At 43.6% G+C, this 17,745-nt stretch overlaps 1 protein-coding gene across 1 annotated transcript in view; it reads right to left on the bottom strand.

Annotated features, from left to right (window-relative positions):
• Nucleotides 1-17,745, bottom strand: part of LOC147708717 (uncharacterized) — a 251,977-nt gene that overhangs the window by 144,525 nt on the left and 89,707 nt on the right. The window contains exons 10-11 of the mRNA XM_086925766.1: nucleotides 12,906-13,036; nucleotides 11,089-11,311 (exon numbers count right to left, since the gene is read on the bottom strand). Of these exons, the coding sequence (XP_086781892.1) occupies nucleotides 11,089-11,311; nucleotides 12,906-13,036 (354 nt within the window). The remainder of the gene's footprint in view (nucleotides 1-11,088; nucleotides 11,312-12,905; nucleotides 13,037-17,745) is intronic.

Here is a 17,745-nt window from a genome sequence, read left to right as displayed (position 1 = left end):
GTTACTGAAGCTCCAATTTGCAAAATATGCAGAGGGCACAAGGTTATCACTTTGCAGTCATCTTCAGTTCTGCAACATTCAGTGCATCCTAGAAGGTATGGCTATTACCAGGACAAACATGGCATTCCATTTGTCCCCTTTATGTGGGGTCACTAGGGACAGGAACATTTAAAACGGCCAACATAAAGTTCAAGGCAAAACAGAACTCTTACAGGCTTATTGAATCCAATGTAAATTTCTATTGTTTGGGGGGAGAAAGTACTGCAAGGTCACCGGAACAAATGTTCTTTGAAAAATGTGTCCCAAGATAAGTGAGCATGAATAGCAATGAGTGACTTTTGGTCAAGACAAGGAATAGGTGAATGTTAGGTGTCATGCTGAATAACTACTCTAAAGGCCATTTCTTCATCGCTAGCATGGAAGGACAAGGGAAACATTCAAGACATAGTTCCAACTCAATTACTAGCATCTCCTCTCACCTACCATTATTCCCCCAGCAGCATGATGTATGTGCGTAACCATTTGGGTGCTCCCATGTGTCATTCCACCTGTGGCAGGCCAAATGGGTAGCTGCGAAAGATACCAAAAAACAGGCATTAGGAAAAAAAGACTTCAAAAGCTGACTGCACTAAACTTTATTACAACCTGTCTCCTCTCAGATCAGTCTAGAGACCCAAATCTTGGATAGGTAGAAAGATAATCACTGGGCGTTAAAAAATGGAATAGTTTTTACCTGTATTGTGATTTGTCTAGAAAAGGCAGCTTTTATAATTTCCGGTAGTTTGAATATCTATAAAATCTAATGAGAAGACTACAAACTATCTCTTGCTTGAGATATATCTAAATTGATCTCAATCTCTCTCTGTCTCTCTCTTTCTCTTTCTCTCTTTCTCTCTCTCTCTTTCTGTCTCTCGCTCTTTTTTTTGTTTGAGGACAATAAAAGAATAGATTTCCTACATCTCCGGTGGTTCGTGAATTTCTGTTTGGCAGAAGCAATCGCAACGAAAGACGGAGCATCTTTATTGTCTTGATATATATATATATATATATATATATATATATATATATATATATATATATATATATATATATATATATATATATATATATATATATGGGGCGGAGCAGCTCTTCATCAATCAGGAGGGGGCTGGATACTTAATCCGGTATATACACGCCTGCTTCTTGTTTTGGTACACCCTCGGCGCTGAAGAAGGCACAGACGCCGAAATGCATTCGCCACAATGGGTGTTTTGAATCGCCATGGCTTGTGGTTTTGAATAAAGATGCATCTCATGTTTCCCCTGCTGTGGCCTCTTCTTCTTTTTGGAGGAGTTTCTTGGACATTTTACAGTGCAAGCTCCAGTGTCGTGCTTAAGAGGCCCCCGCATCTTCAAGAGGCCTTGGACTTGCTGGTCTCCGCTTCGGTTGATTGTCGTTGGAATCCAGGGTACTAGAACGACCTTGGCCCACCTCCAGGCCAGGGAGGAGATGGGGCGGTGTTAAAGTCATTCGACATCACGCTGGGCTAGGTGGATTCCCTGCCTTGCCCCCGCCGAAAGGATTCCTGTGGCATGGGGGTTGATGCGGTCTGGGGACTCGAGGGGGCACTTTGTTTTAAGGTCACATGGACTTTGGGGTTCACCAACATCTGAGCACTGATCTACTCCCCGCAATACCTGCCAGTATTGAACATTGCATGCTGGGAACTGTAGGCGCCATCCACGAGGCGGCTAGAAGGAGGTATAAGGCGATTGGTACTTACCTTGGGGGCGGAGCAGCTCTTCATCAATGAGGAGGGGGCTGGATACTTAATCCGGGATACACGCCTGCTTCTTGTTTAGCTACACCCACGGTGCTGAAGAAGGCACAGATGCTGAAATGCATTCGCCACAATGGGTGTTTTGAATCGCCATGCCTTGTGGATTTGAATAAAGATGCAACTCATGTTTCCCCTGCTGTGGCCTCTTCTTCTTTTTGGAGGAGTTTCTTGGATATCACTGTGCTAATCCTATGCTTAAAAACTTTGATAGAAAAAACAGAAATTTGAGGTGAGCAGATCTAGAGTGTCGCTGGTGTTGAGAGTGCTCTAACAGGAGCTGCTTTCCACCTAAACTTGGAAACTACCCAGAGTTCTCTCCTTTTTTGCATAATGTATGCGTCACTCTATGCCTGAAAGGGTTTTGTTTTGACTTAATACTGGGTGCTCCTTTGTGTCTGGACAAAGTTATACCTCTCTGAAGAGCTCTAATTAGAGCGAAACACTGTGTCAGGGGTTGCTTTTACTCATTTCAAGTTGGCTTGAGTTGGTATTTTACCAATTCAAATATGTAATATTGTGCCTGGAGTGATAAATAGCTTTTGTCATTCTACAGCTCGGCAAGGACAGCACTGTACTAGTCCTATGCTTAAAGACTTTGCTGTATAAATGGCAAAAGACTTTGTCATTTTCTATCTCGGCGTGGATAGCACTGTGCTAATCCTATGCTTAAAACTTTGATAGAAAAACAGACATTTGAGGTGAGCAGATCTAGAGTGTCGCTGGTGTTGAGAGTGATCTAACAGGAGCTGCTTTCCACCTAAACTTGGGAACTACCCAGAGTTCTCTCCTTCTTTTTTGCATAATGCATGTGTCACTCTATGCCTGAAAGGGTTTTTGTTTTGACTTAATACTGGGTGCTCCCTTGTGTCTGGACAAAGCGATACCTCTCTGAAGAGCTCTAATTAGAGCGAAACACTGTGTCAGGTGTTGCTTTTACTCATTTCAGGTTGGCTTGAGTTGGTATTTTACCAATTCAAAGCTGTAATATTGTGCCTGGAGTGATAAATGGCTTTTGTCATTTTACAGCTCGGCAAGGACAGCACTGTACTAGTCCTATGCTTAAAGACTTTGCTGTATAAATGGCAAAAGACTTTGTCATTTTCTGTCTCGGCGTGGATAGCACTGTGCTAATCCTATGCTTAAAAACTTTGATAGAAAAACAGACATTTGAGGTGAGCAGATCTAGAGTGTCGCTGGTGTTGAGAGTGCTCTAACAGGAGCTGCTTTCCACCTAAACTTGGGAACTACCCAGAGTTCTCTCCTTCTTTTTTGCATAATGTATGTGTCACTCTATGCCTGAAAGGGTTTTGTTTTGACTTAATACTGGGTGCTCCCTTTTGTCTGGACAGAGCTATCACTCTCTGAAGAGCTCTAATTAGAGCGAAACACTGTGTCAGGTGTTGCTTTTTCTCATTTCAGGTTGGCTTAAGTTGGTATTTTACCAATTCAAAGCTGTAATATTGTGGCTGGAGTGATAAATGGCTATTGTCATTTTACAGCTCGGCAAGGACAGCACTGTACTAGTCCTATGCTTAAAGACTTTGCTGTATAAATTTCAAAAGACTTTGTCATTTTCTATCTCGGCGTGGATAGCACTGTGCTAATCCTATGCTTAAAAACTTTGATGGAAAAACAGACATTTGAAGTGAGCAGTTCTAGAGTGTCGCTGGTGTTGAGAGTGCTCTAACAGGATCTGCTTTCCACCTAAACTTCTTCTTTCATGCATAATGTATGCGTCACTCTATCAACAACAACAAAAAAAAGCTCCAAGGGTACAAGGCAATATGACTGCACCTATCTACAATTAGGTCCCCTGTGTACACTAAATATGGGTGCCAAGAACCTGAAGCCACATACCCCTAGGCTCCCCAGGGTATTCACCCCAAATTCCACAACGAAACACAATGGTTCAGCACTCCACAATAAGTAATAGTAAATCAATAACTTTTGATGAATCCGCTTAGTAGGGCTTAAAATTCTTTTATTCTGATTTCTTGATACATCTAGAAATGTATCAAGAAATCAGAATAAAAGAATTTTAAGCCCTACTAAGCGGATTCATCAAAAGTAATTGACTTAATATTACTTAGTGTGGAGTGCTGAACCATTGTGTTTTGTTATGTGTCACTCTATGCCTGAAAGGCCCCGAGGGAATTGGCGTACACTCTCGGCGGAGCACGCCAAGATTTAATCCTCATTTTTTGCGACAAAACCGAATATATATATATAGTTAGACCTGGTACTATTGGAGTGAGTCTCCCTTTATGTTTTTGCTGGTTTTAGATGCTTTGGGCACTGTGTCACTGCTATTCAGTGCCACAGTGCAAGTGCTCCCTATTGTAAATTGTTGTTGTAATGTATTAGTGACTCCATGATTGCCTTATTTGATTTACTTGTCAGACCCTAGTACAGTGCACTGTGTGTGCCCACGGCATTTGGATCTAATGCTGCTAGTGGGCTTGCAGCACTGATTGTGCCACCCGCAGAAACAGCTTGTAAAGTGTGTCTCAGGCCTGCCATTGCAGAGCCTGTGTGCAGTCTAGTACTGCCATGTCGACTTGGTAAGTCCACCCACTAACCAGTCCCTAACCCTTCCCTTTTCTACATGTTAGATTCCCCTAAGGTAGGCCCTAGGGCAGGTTGCAAAATGTGGGAAAGGTAGGACATGCCCTGATGTGTGTGGCATGTCCTGATAGTGAATTATAGCCAATCTCGTGTTCACTATTGCATGGCTACCTGTCCCCATAGGCCAGAATGGGCAGTTTGATTATAACATCTTATAATCCTAACTGTCCCAGGGAACATGGTAGAAAAACACATTTAGTATACCTGAACTCAGAATGATAAAATACATCTTTTAGTGAAGTTGATTTTGTGTTTGAAAATAGCATTTTAGAAAGTAGGTATTTTCTTGCCTAACCATCCAAGCCTCCCTCTGCTAGGTTGTGTATTCCATGTCTGGTTTGTGAGTGACAGGGGCTGGGTGAGTCAGCACAAGGCTAAATAGACCTATCTGCATTGGGAGTGGTGGGAGGAGTAGCACCTGGGCCTGAATTGGGCTGTGTCTGCCTTCCACAATGCTGGTTCCACCTCCTGTGGTGAGTCTGATAACCCTGGCCCACACTAACAAAGGAAGAAGTTGTGGCCTGGCAGAATGCACCCAGAACTGGTTTGGACCAGGTACAGAAACTCTCTGCCTTCAGAGACAAAGGATTTGTGTGTATAAAAAAGGGGGCCCAGACCCCGAACTTTAGATGTAATTGCTGGGGGTGGCCTGCAGTGGTTTTTTTATTGCCAAGGAAATGAGACATACTTTTATTTGCAACGTTTATCATCTTGAAGAAGAATCTCCAAGGGCTTGAACTGTGCTTGCCTCCTGCTGAAGTCTCAGGGGTACAAGACTTCACCACCAGCTCCCCCCCTGAATTTCCTTGCTGGGAATTATGTCTGCAGAAGCCTGCGTGTTGTTGGGAGCTGGAAGTGCGACTCAACGAGAAGAAGCATGTTGCATCCGCAGCTGTTGCATCATTAAAAAAGCATGCCGCCACCACAAGGGTCACATCACAGGAGAAGCATGTCTCAGTCGCAGCTGTGTGTCGTCACATCACTGGAGAAGTGTGTCGCTACCGCAAGGGTCGCCGTCGCATCACCGGAGAAGCGTGTCGCAGGGCCTGTCGTGGCTCCCTAAAGTTACAGAGTCGCCTCGGGAATGCACGCATCGTCTTCACGTTGTCGCATCGCATCAAGGGCACCATCTTCCTGCATTGAACCGGATCGTTGCATCGCATCAAGGCGCCATCTTGTTGCATCGCAACCGGGACGCACCACAAGATCGTCGCATCTCCACCTCTCCGGTAAGGAACAGACGCATCGCATACTTCGCGCAAACAGTGAGGAACAGACGCATCACCTACCTCGAAGCAAGGAACAGATGCATCATTCTCCCTGTAAACCTTTTGTTTATCTTGCGTGATGCATCCAAAGGTACTTTGTGAGAAATGTGTCGCATTTACCATCTAAAGTGAACTGAGGTATTTCTACCATCTTAAAGTCATTTTCTTACTTCTGTACTGTGGATTTTTGTTGTTTGGGTCTTGTGTTATGTCTATATAAAGAATACTTATTCTTATAAAACCTGTATTGTGTCCATCTGTAGGATTTTCACTGTATTACTGTGTGTGTTCACAAATGCTTTACACAGTGCCTCTGAGATAAGCCTTCCTGCTCGTGCCAAGCTACCACAGGGTTGAGCAGGGGTTATTTTAGGAGTGTAGCCCCTTACTCTAACTAGAAGCAAGAGTCCCTATTTGGACAAAGGTATAAGCCATTGCCAACTAAAGACACCCAGTTCTAACATTTGTGGTTAGCGGTGATGATTTGGACTTCCATTTGTGACTCATATACAGTGATTGGTGTGCACTACTAGTGAGTGCAGACCAAACGCAACCATATACATTTTTTTGGGTAGAATTATTTTTCCTTGGAACTGTTATTTTTACTAAAGACTGCCAGTTTGTATTGATGGATATAGATTTTGAGGAAGAAAGGTTGGAGGCCTACAATGTAAAACAGCTGAAAGCCTTCTGTAGAAAATTTAAAGTTGCTACTCCAGGCCTCACCAAGAAGAATGAGTTCCAAGAGGCGCTGAGGGCCTGGGTGGAAGCAAGAAATGCCTCTGAGCATGTGGAAGAGCCTACAGAGGAGGCTGAGAATGCAGAACGGCAGCTGGATTGGCCATTGGGTCCAGCCAGGGAGAGAGTGTATTCCCCCATAAGCAGCAGTGTTTCTTCCAAGGGCATGTCCCCAGGACAGCTGGAGGACAGAGAGAGAAATAGATTGCATAGAATGGAGATGGCCAAGCTAAAGTTGGAAAGTCAAAAGGACCTAGAGAGTAAGAAGTTGGAGCTTTAGAATAACAGAATAGCTTTTGAAAGGAAAAAAGAGAAATTAGCACATGAAAGATTTTTGAGGGAATTGAAGCTTAAGGCTAAAAGTTTTGAATTGAGTCCCTCTGGTGGCAGCGCATCATCTGTGCCTGCAGAAGGCAGGGTATATTTCCCAAAGAATGTCATCAAAGATTTCCATAAGCATGAAGATATTGGGCAGTGGTTTGCAGCCTATGAAATTGCAATGTTGGGCCACCGGGTCCCTGAGAAGGATTGGGGAGCAGGAATGTGGGGACGCTTTGTTAGTGATGGGAGGGATACATTGTAAGACCTGCCCAGTGAGAGTAGGATGCTTTATGCCCACATGAAGGAAGCCCTGATGACAAGGTATGGATTGAGCCCAGAACTCTATAGATAGAGGTTCAGGAATTGTAACAAGCTGGAGGCTACCACCTGGGTAGAATATGTGTCTTTATTTTGCAGAGCTATGGATGGTTGGGTGAAGGGTAGCAAAGTGAGTACTTTTGAGGAACTCTATGATTTATTTGCATGGGAGCACTTGTCTGGTAATTGTTTTCCAGAGCTACGCGAGCACCTAATTGATAGCAAGCTAACTAACCCTAGGAAGCTTGCTGAGGAGGCGGACCGTTGGGTGAATACCCAGGACCATAAGGGTCATGTGGGAGACTCCACCAAGGTTGGTAAAGTGTCCCAAGCAGAAGAGTGGGTGGGACAAGGGTAAACAGAGGAAGTTCCAGAAAGGGCCCCAAAGTAATTCCCAAGGGAACCAAGGTAAGGGTTCCCAGCCTCCGCCTGAGAAGAGGTTGAGCCCCTGACAGGTAAACCTGTTCACAGGGGGCCCCCTACATGCTTTCAGTGTAAACAAGTGGGCAACCGCTGGTATGATCCTCAGTGACCCCAGAAGGATCACAATGCACCACCCTGTACACCACCCCGTCAGGTGGCGAGTGTAGCCCTGGGAGGGGAAGAGATGGGTGCCCAAGGTGGGTGGGGTCACGCAGAAATGTCCCTTGTCTCTTTAAAAGATTGTGAGGTGGTCCCCAGAACCCAGCTGCCTGATAACACCAAAAAGTACAGGCAGTGGGTGACCACGAATGGCCATAGGGAGAAGGCTCTGAGAGACACCGGGGCCAGTTTGACAGCTGTCAGTAGTCAGCTGGTGTATGAAGAGCAGGTGGTCCCAAATGCATGTTACCCTGTTGTTGCCGCTGACAACACAGAGAGCCACCTCAAGGTGGCTCAGGTTTCCTTTGAGTGGGGGGGTTTCAGGTACTCTCCAAGTAACTGTAAGGCCAGCCATGCATGTGGATTGTCTGTTGGGCAATGATTTAGACAGCTCTCCTTAGGCTAAGGTGGAGAGAAGGTTTCATTTAGAGATGTTGGGTTTGCCTGAGTGGGAGTGTGTGACCACTCGGTCTATGGCAGCCAGTAGGGGTGCTCAAGAGGTCCTGGAGCCTGAAATTATGGCCCAGGTACCTGCCTTAAAGAGAAGAGGTAGGAGGTGCGAGAAACCAGCCCACATTGTTCCCACAGTCCAGGAGGAGGCATACCTTGAGGGGGATGCCCTGGAACCGACAGGGGAGCAAGTTGCAGAACTGAGGGACCTTCTGAGCTGACCCAGGGAGGAATTCTGTGCAGAACAGAAGAAGTGCCCATCTCTTGTGGGTTGGCTTCAAGCCAGGCAGCAGGTGATCAGTCTGGATCACATTGGATCTTCTGGGAGAATGACCTACTGTATAGCGAGCCTAATGCTGCTGAGCCTGGGTCAGCCCGTGTGCTGGTGGTACCCCAGCGCTTCAGAGCCTTCCTTCTGGGTTTGGCTCACGATGTACCTTTAGCTGGACATCTGGGGTAGGACAAGACTGTTGAAAAGCTTGTCACCCACTTTTATTGGCCCCAGATGTGCAAGAGTTCAGATACTCATTTTAGGACTTGTCAAACTTGCCAGGCAAGTGGGAAGAGTGGGAGGAAGCACACAGCTCCTCTCCAGCCCTTCCCTGTGATCAGCAACCCCTTTGGATGGGTGGGTGTTGACATTGAGGGGCCTCTGGACCCCAAGTCAGCCATGGGCAACAGTTTTATCCTGGTCCTGGTGGATCATGCTACCCGGTACCCGGAAGCCATCCCTCTCAGGACATTGACGGCCCCCGTGGTGAGACGTGCACTGATGGGTATTCTCTTCCATGTGGGGTTTCCCAGAGAGGTGGTGTCAGACCGTGGTACAAACTTCATTTCTAAGTATATGAAGTCCCTGTGACAGGAGTGTGGAGTAACTTATAAGTTCACCACTCCTTACTGCAGGAAGGTGGAATCTGACTACATGGTTGCCCCCACTTTTTTCTGGTGTTTTGATGGTTTTTGACTTAGTTTGGCTTGGATCCTTCTATTTAGGGCCCCAGTCTTTCTGCTTTCTCTTCTAAAATGATTCCTTTTTTTTTAATAAACTTTTTACTTTCCATCAGATAGTGCATGTTCATACAGTTGACATAAACTTTTCCATGCTCATGACGAGCTGAGCTCGTCATGAGGGACGGTGTTCCGGTGCTCATGACGAGCTCAGCTCGTCATGGGCCGTGGTACGCTCAGGTGCGGGGAGAATTCCCCTGCTGTGCGTTCCATGGGAACCAATGCACCTGTGACGAGCTAAGCTCGTCATGAGCACAGGAGCACTGTAGCTCATGACGAGCTCAGCTCCCCCCCAGCACAGCGGGGGAATTACCCCCGCAGCGAAGGGGATAAACAAATAAATTAATATGAATAAGCAAACATATTAATACATAGGCAAGAGAATAGTGAGAAACAAAAGAGAGGAAACAAATTGAAATTTCACAGTAACAGCATATGTAAGCAAAATGTTTTTTGGGGGGAAACACTTCTTATTTCATATTTAGCCAAATCCAGCTACCTTAAGCCATCCAGGGCCAATGGCCCCCACAGCACCTCTAATTTAACTAACGATTTGATGCCACTTGCCTTTGCCAGAGTTTCCTCTACACCATAAGTATCTCTGATAATCGCCCACCAATCCTCTGCCACCGGTGGTGTAGTAGAGACCCATGCCATGGCAATAGCCAGCCTAGCTGCAGCCATTAGAATCGTAAAGAGACCCGCTACTGCCGGATTACCATCTTTATATCCCAACATAATTTCAAGATCCGTGAGTGGGTGATCCAATCCTATTTTAGAATAAAGTATTTGCTCGATTTTCCTCCAGTACCTATTCAATTCTGGACATTCCATAAACATATATTTTCAGTTAGCAGCATACAGTCCACATTTGGGAGTGTAATACATCATGCAAGTAATACGTGTTTGCTGGAGCTGTTAGCTAACAGAATGGGCAGAGTCCTTAACATAGCCTAATACCTGTTCTATCATTCTAGGTGAGAGCATTGTCCCCAAGGTTTGAGTCCAACGTTCTGCTAATTTCTCATTGCCCAATGGTCTGAAACTATGTAGAAGAGCATACATTGAGCCAATGAGAGATTTAGACTTCTCCCTATAAATACAATCCCAGACTGTTGAATGTTTTATTTCTTTTACGGCCACATTAGAAGCAAGATAATCCCTAATCTGCAAATATTGTTAAAAAATGGCCCGGAAGTTTATAGGCCAGTCTTACATTTTCAAATGATTTAATACCTCTATCATTATATAAATCGCCAAAGCAGTTTACTCCATAGTTTGCCCAAATTTTACCCGCTTGATCCCTAAATACCTCAGGAAAAGTGGGATCCCCCACAAGGGGTAGTTTTTATGGAATATAAGTAGATTGCACCTAGTAGACATTGCTTGCCAAATATATACAATATCCTTAACAGTCTTAAATGTTACCCTTTTAAAATAGTTTGGATCTCTAATTCCATATAAAAATGTATCCCTCTGGTTCCCCAGCATAAATGTGAAGACAAAATCAGTCTGATCTAGGCCGACCAAACTACGAAAACGACCCGTAAAAGTGGCCCAGAAAAAGTCTTTGAAATCTGGGAATCCAAGCCCACCTTGATCATATGTAGCTTTAAGCAGCTCAATCGCCCTCCTCGGTTTTTTATATCCCCAAATAAAACTACTAAAAAACCCCTCTAATTTTTAAAAAAATATGTTGGGGACTTTCAAAGGAATAGAACGAAACAAAAATAGAAATGTAGGCAATATTTTCATTTTGATCAAGTCACATCTTCCTAACAGGCCTATAGGGATCCTATGTCAAATTCTTAACAATTTAATAGTTTCTTTTAGCAAGGATACATAATTTAAATCAATGATCTGATTAATCTTAGCTGTTATCTTTACTCCCAAGTAAGTTATAGTGATACAAGATCCGATAATGGAGTTCTGAATCCCGACAGTGGTAAGTACCTGAGTTTTGTCAGGATTCAATTTGTACCCTGCAACTTTGCAAAATCTGTATGCTTCTACCTTAATACTAATTGCAGCTTCCTCTGGGTTGATTGCATAGTCTGCAATATCGTCTGCATAGGCTGTGATCTTTAGTTTAGTATTTTCAGCTTTTAGAGGTTTAATTTGTGTGCACTTTCGTAGTGTGCCCAGAATTTCTGGTCTTTCAATACCATGTCCTGGTCTTAACATTAAGGAGTAAAAAGAATAAAATTAAGTCAGTAGATCTTGGTAATAGTGATGGTAGAGTTTGGTGGCTCTGGCAGAGGGCATGAAATTAACTGCATATATTTCTGAAAATGTTGTATTCCAAACGTTGTATCACAAAAGGCATCATAATTCTCATAGACTTGTTTGTAAAATATATGTAAAGGACACCATATTTCTACTTGTCAATGACATTAAGATGGGTACTGCCATTAAATATGTATTTACAAAGCTAAGGAAGGTCCTATTTACTTTAGTGCAGTTGAAGGTGTCATATAAGTTTTACAAACTTCAACTGCGCTAAACTAAATAGGAGTTGAAGTTTGTACAAGTCATCAGTCTGGGTCTACTCCAGTAAGAGAAAGCTTGCTTTCTGGTGGTGATGAAATAAACAGTTTCAAAGGTTTTCTTGGGATTTATATAATTTACCCAGAAGATCGTGGTGTCTTTTATATTGAGAGTGTGAATGCCTAGTTTAGCTGGTAATGTTGGAATCAAAAAAGAAAGAAGCAGAAGTGATTAACATAAAACCTTCCTCATACATTTTGGCTGTGTGTATATAGTACTATTGCATAAACTATGCTGTCTTGAGAAATATACATTGTAAATAGTCATCTATGTAAAGAATCATTTAGTGGCCTTTATTAACCTTGATGAAACAGCATTCATTTGAAGTTAACAAACCTTTGGAAACTTTAATCCAAAACTCAAAGAACTTTGTGCCACCTTTTTTCCAGTCGCAAACGGTTCGATTCTGCGATTCGGCCCATTTGCGACCGGAAACCGGCCTTTTCCGATGCATGAAGTCATTTCCATTTGCAAATTAGGTCATCGCAATTTTTTGCGATTACCTAAATAGCTAATGCATTGAGGGAATGTCAATTTGCAATTCCCTAAAGGCGATGCATCAGCTCTTTCCTAAATGCAAAGAGTGCCTTTAGGAAATGCTAATTACCATCAACTTCAAGTTGATGGTCATTTGCACATTCTTTGAAAAATGCACAAAAGTGCATATTTTAAAGTGAGATGTGGTGCACACACATGCCCTTAGGGCGGGTGTTTGCGCCACATGAGCACTGTTCCATTTTTTGGGGGGTGCATCAGGGGGGCCTTAGGCCCCCTGGCACCCTTGGAATTGCATTCGCAATTTGCGATTACCAATTTGGTAATCGCAATTTGCGAATGCATTTCCATTCATTCCTATGGGCCTGTAGGCTCATAGGAATGAATGGAGTAACATTCCCTAATAGCGTTTCACAATTTGCAAATCGCTATTAGATGATGTTAAGGAATCACAATTTATTTTGAGATTCCTATATGCATAGGGATTTGCGATTCCAAAATAGCAATTCCTCAAAAATCACTATTTAGGGATCGCAAATCCAAATGTTGATGCATGTGGCAGAGAAAGATGTAATCACTGTTGGGTAAAATCCATTGAGGGATGCGGCAGTAAGATAAGGCAATGTATGATAGAGCAGATTGTATACCATGGCAAGAAATTACTGTTTTTTTCGACTACACATTGATAGAAAACCAAAAAATAAAATGTACTGATGCAAAGAAAATACTCAAACACATGGTGAAGGAAATGCTCAAACACATGGTGGCCTTTGATGTCCCGTCTCACCCTTTCGCCAGAATAAGGAAGGAGGCTTCGGCTCTCGCTCATTATTGTGCCTGTGGGGAACCACTGTGGCTGCTGTAAAGGTAAAAATTGCATTAGGCAAAATATACTTTAAGACCCATTTTCACTTTCCACTCCAAACTCCCCCTCCATGACCACAACGAAAGACTCTCATTAAACCTTTGAGTGGCACCCAAGTTTAAGTAGGACCATGATCACACAGAGTTTGTTGCCAGCAACCTAGTTTCAAGTAAAACATGTAACAAAGGAGCTGACAAAATGATTTCGCTGTAAAGTCATATCTTTAGCCATGGTACCCTTAAGGGTTTAAAGGCTTTAAAGACCTGTGTCAGAGCAGTGTATTTGGCTAGTTTGCCTGTAGACATTCCATGAGTATAAATAGACTGTATAAAGTATTTTTCTGGCAGCAAGGATACATGTTCACCTTGTTAGTATGTAAGGGACTGGGCCGGTTCATAGCCAATGGAAAGAGGTGGACCCTAGTGAAATATACTAATTCAAAACAACAACTGTAAACTTGTAAGATTAATGAAAGTCACATAATTTTGCAGAGAAAGGTGAGGTATATCTTGACATGTGCAAAGTGAGGCACGTTTTCCTAAACATTAGTCTGGCTATGCAGTGTGTACTATTTATTGGTACTACATTCATGCATATATATATATTTTTTTAATTGCACTATGATCTCACTGCCCATATTCATGGGTTCACTAATGATTAAGAGTGCCCTGAGAGTTCTTCTCTAGAGCTGATTTTAAGGTATTATCCACTATTGCCCACTGCAAAGTTTGTTAACATTAGTTAATACCATATACTGAGAGCATAACCCATTAATTGACTACTATGTATGTGAGGGGATAAGACATGTATAGAAAATTAAATTTTGCTAATGGTTATTTCAAGGCACGCTCTTTCAATTACTATTCTAAGGAAAAAAAACAACCAACGTTCATACAGGGTGCATCGATATGTTTACTTTGATGTTCCTCAAATTAGCTAGACATAGATTCCCCTCAAATGTGTTGCCACGAACAATAGAAATTCACTCCATACGGCCTCTCAGCATCAATCAATCACTAGATTTGTAGAGCACTTCTTGTCACCCGTGAGGGTATACAGCTGATGGCACTGTCCAGCTGATTAGCTGAATAGCCAGGTCTTTAGGGGCTCCCCATCTCATCAAAACTCTGGAACAGATGGGGCGGTCCGGAGATAATGGGGTAGCTCAATCCATGTCTTCCTTGCTAGGTGGGAGAAGGAGCGACCTCTGCATCTGCTACATAAGATGCGTGGTTGAAGGTTAGAGACGGAAGTGGAGTGGAGATGTCTGATGGGCTGATGGAAGGTCAGGCGATGGTTCAAGTAGGTGGGTGCGCAGTTGTGTAGGGCCTTGTATGCGGGGGCCAGGAGCTTGATACCCAGTGAAGTAGTGTGGCTCACTGGTTAGAGGCGGCAGACCCGAGAGCAGAGGACGGCCCGGGACCAGGGTTCGATTCCCGGCGCGGCAGGTTTCTGGACCAGGGTCAGCGGACTCGATAATTCTCTCGCCTCGGTGCCCACTCTGATCAGCGATCACACTCGGCAACTCTGGGCATTAGCTTGCCTCATCTTCACTAACGGCCCCACCAGACCGCCGGGGATGCCTGGTCTCACCCTGGAGATACCCATTAAGGGACCATCTCTCAGGGAAGCCAGGAAGGGTTTCGCAGCGGTCGAAGCGCCTTGGGACCCTACGGGTAAGTAGTGCGCTATATAAATGCCTATACATTTACATTTACATCTGTACAGGGAGCCAGTTGATTTCCCTGAGGTAGGGGGTGATGTGGGTTTGTCTAACGAGATCCATGGCGAGTCTGCCTTCTGTGTTCTGCATGGTCTGTAGTCGATTTGTAGCATGCTCATTGGGGGTCTGAGTTAAGAGGGCCACCAGGATGCATCCATGGGGGAGCTTTTGTTTCCAAAGATCTGTCCCTCTATCTTGTCTGTGTTGAGATTCAGGCAGTTGTCGTTCATCTATTTGGCAATGTTTGTAATGCAGTTGTTGAAGTCAGTCTTGGTGTTTGGTGGTATCTTCGGAGAGGGAGAGAATGAGTTGTGTGTCATCAGCATAGCATATGATACCAGTCCATGGTTTTTCTTTTATGATGCTGGGCAGAAGTGTCATATAAGTTTTAAAAAGGGTGGGGATGACCGAGGATCCTAGTCCACAGATGATTTCTTTGGTTCGAAGGTGAAGGGTAAAATTACTTTTTGCATTCTTCTGGTGAGGAGAGGCGATCCATCTGAGAGCAGCTCCTTGGATGCCTCTGTTGTGCAGTCTTGTAATAAGTGTGTGGTGGGAGCCACTACGTAGGCTGCCAAGAGGTCTCTCCTCTTTCTGAAGTTAGCAACTTTATTTTGTCAAATTTCTTTTAGAAGGGTTTCTGACGTTCAAGCGTTGGAGACTTCAAACAGATTCTATTCTCCTGAAGGGGTACATTGTAACATATGGAAAAGGACTAAAATAATGTCTGAGCCTGTTTTGTATCCTTTTTTTCCATGAGTGTGAAAAGCTATGTGTGGTAAAATGTATGAGAGTAAGGTGCTGGAGTTTAGGGCAGATGGTGAGGAACAGTTGTTACTGTCTAACGTCAAACCCTATAAGGAAGTCTCCATAGCCACTTTAGCTAATCGGGCAAGAGTAGTAATAAGTGAGGTAAGAGTAGACCTTTCCAGATATGGTGCCTATTCCTCAGAAGTGCAAAGGCTAGTAAGGTTTTCTGGGCAGGTAGTTTGCTAACAAATATTTTAAAAGTAGCAGATTGATCTAATGTGAATACTTTTGCAAAATGTTATTTAAGACCTGTGGCCACTGGATGGCTTTAAACTTGCAAAATGGTAGCCTTCAGAGGCTAACATTATCCCTTCCTCCTCACCCTACGAGGAGAAAATAAAAAAAATGTAAAAACAAAAAGAATGACTAGGATAAAGGTATTATTTAAGTTTGTTATCAGGTTTATAATTGATAGTGTTATAGCATCAAGTACTTGTGAATTCATTTTTTTTGCACAAAAAAAGTACAGCACAATTCACGCATTTTAATTTCCCAGATATAAAGTACATGTGCATTACAATGTCAGTACTTTTTATTTGTGCTTTTATGTCCTCAAAGGCTGAAATAAAGAATTTCTTTTGACTTTGCTTGAATTCTATTTGCAGACAACTTATTATAAAGCTTGACAGAAAATGAAGATGTTGTCCTGTTTTGTCGTAGCTTAAAGATGATGATGACTGTGTGCCCTGGATATACATATTGTCTGGACATTCTATTGCTTTATGATGTATTTTTGGTCTTTAAAGGGCTGCATGTTGCGGCAGCAATAGAAGGCCATTGCATGATTTAAACCTCGATTGTCTTTAATGGAATCAAAATTCTTCTTGTATGTTGATTGGAGAATCGCTATTCTGGCTTCGCCTAGGTTAAAGATGAGGTGAGGTCAAAAGCCAGCTGGGGTCCCTGATTGGACCGAGTTCATGATGGAGGCAGTGTCCTGTGGGGGGAGCTGTCCCCATTCAGTTAGTCGGATGTCTCTGGTGATAGCGGGGTTGTTGTGTTGCTTAAAGAAGTCAGTGGCCTTGGGCTAGGGTTTAAAGTATCTGTAGACGTTGCAAGGTTGTTGCAGAATTCCTGTGCGGGGGTAATGTTGTTAGTTGCCGCTGAGGGGTTGGAGAATTCTTTGACGCTGTTGAAGAGTTGTTTGCTGTTATTAGAGCTTGATTCAAAGCATGAGGGTAAGGCCTTTTTCTTCAATTCTCTCAACTGTCTGAATCAGAGGTTGAGGGTTGTGTTGAAGTTGGTCTTGTTGGTTGTGTCCTTGTTGGTGCGCATCTCCTTTCCAGTTGTTTACGGTGCTGTTTAGTTGTTCGGAGGTCTTCAGTGTCCCAGCTAGCCTACTTAGTGAACTTTCTGTGGGTTGTTGCCAATGGAAGCAAAGCTGTTGGTGCAGTTTCTGATGTTCTGGTCTGGGTTGTTGGAGGACATGAGGCGGGTGGTGTTGAGGGTATTGATCCATGTGTCCTTTAAGACTTTGCTTCAGCTGTAGTGGGGGGATTGGGTAGACTGGGGGCAGCAGTCAGTGAGCTGGTGATGTTGAGGTGAATGATGGAGTGGTCAGTCCAGGTGAGTTCTGTGGTGTGGTTGTACCTGAGGTTGTCACTGGAGATGAAGATTGGGTCTAGTGTGAGGCCTGCGGTGTGCATGGGGTCATGAGCGAGTTGGGTGAGTTGGATGTTGTTCATGCTGTCGAGGATGTTGGTAGTGTTGATGTCATTGAGATCAAACACAAACATAATGTCTTTTAACTGGCAATATTATCTACCCAATACAGTCTCATGAAGAGTATGAGGAGCATGTGCATATAAATCGTAAAATGTTCATTTGGTAAATTATGTTAGCCAACACATATCGAGCCCTCCTACTATGTCCTTGAGGGGTTTATGGCAAGGTCGACTGCAAACCTGTATAATGACCCTGTTGACTTGATTGTCCTTGAAGGCATTGTAAAATCACCATCAGAAGTGGTCACTTTTACTAAACTTATTCCCTCTACAATGGTAGGTAGGGGAAGTGAGGAATGCAATAGGAGAGATGAATAAGGAAGCAGAAATAAAGCGGTTTCTGACCTAGCAAATATGCGAAAGAGGAAAAGGGTAAATACTGGTAGGAAATCTTGGCATGGTGCGGTATTATGGGCTGACAAGAAATTATAGAAAAGGGATTGTGT

The sequence above is a fragment of the Lissotriton vulgaris genome, chromosome 6, assembly GCF_964263255.1.
Source record: "Lissotriton vulgaris chromosome 6, aLisVul1.2, whole genome shotgun sequence".
Taxonomy (NCBI): domain Eukaryota; kingdom Metazoa; phylum Chordata; class Amphibia; order Caudata; family Salamandridae; genus Lissotriton; species Lissotriton vulgaris.
This window is presented reverse-complemented; position numbering and strand designations above follow the sequence as displayed.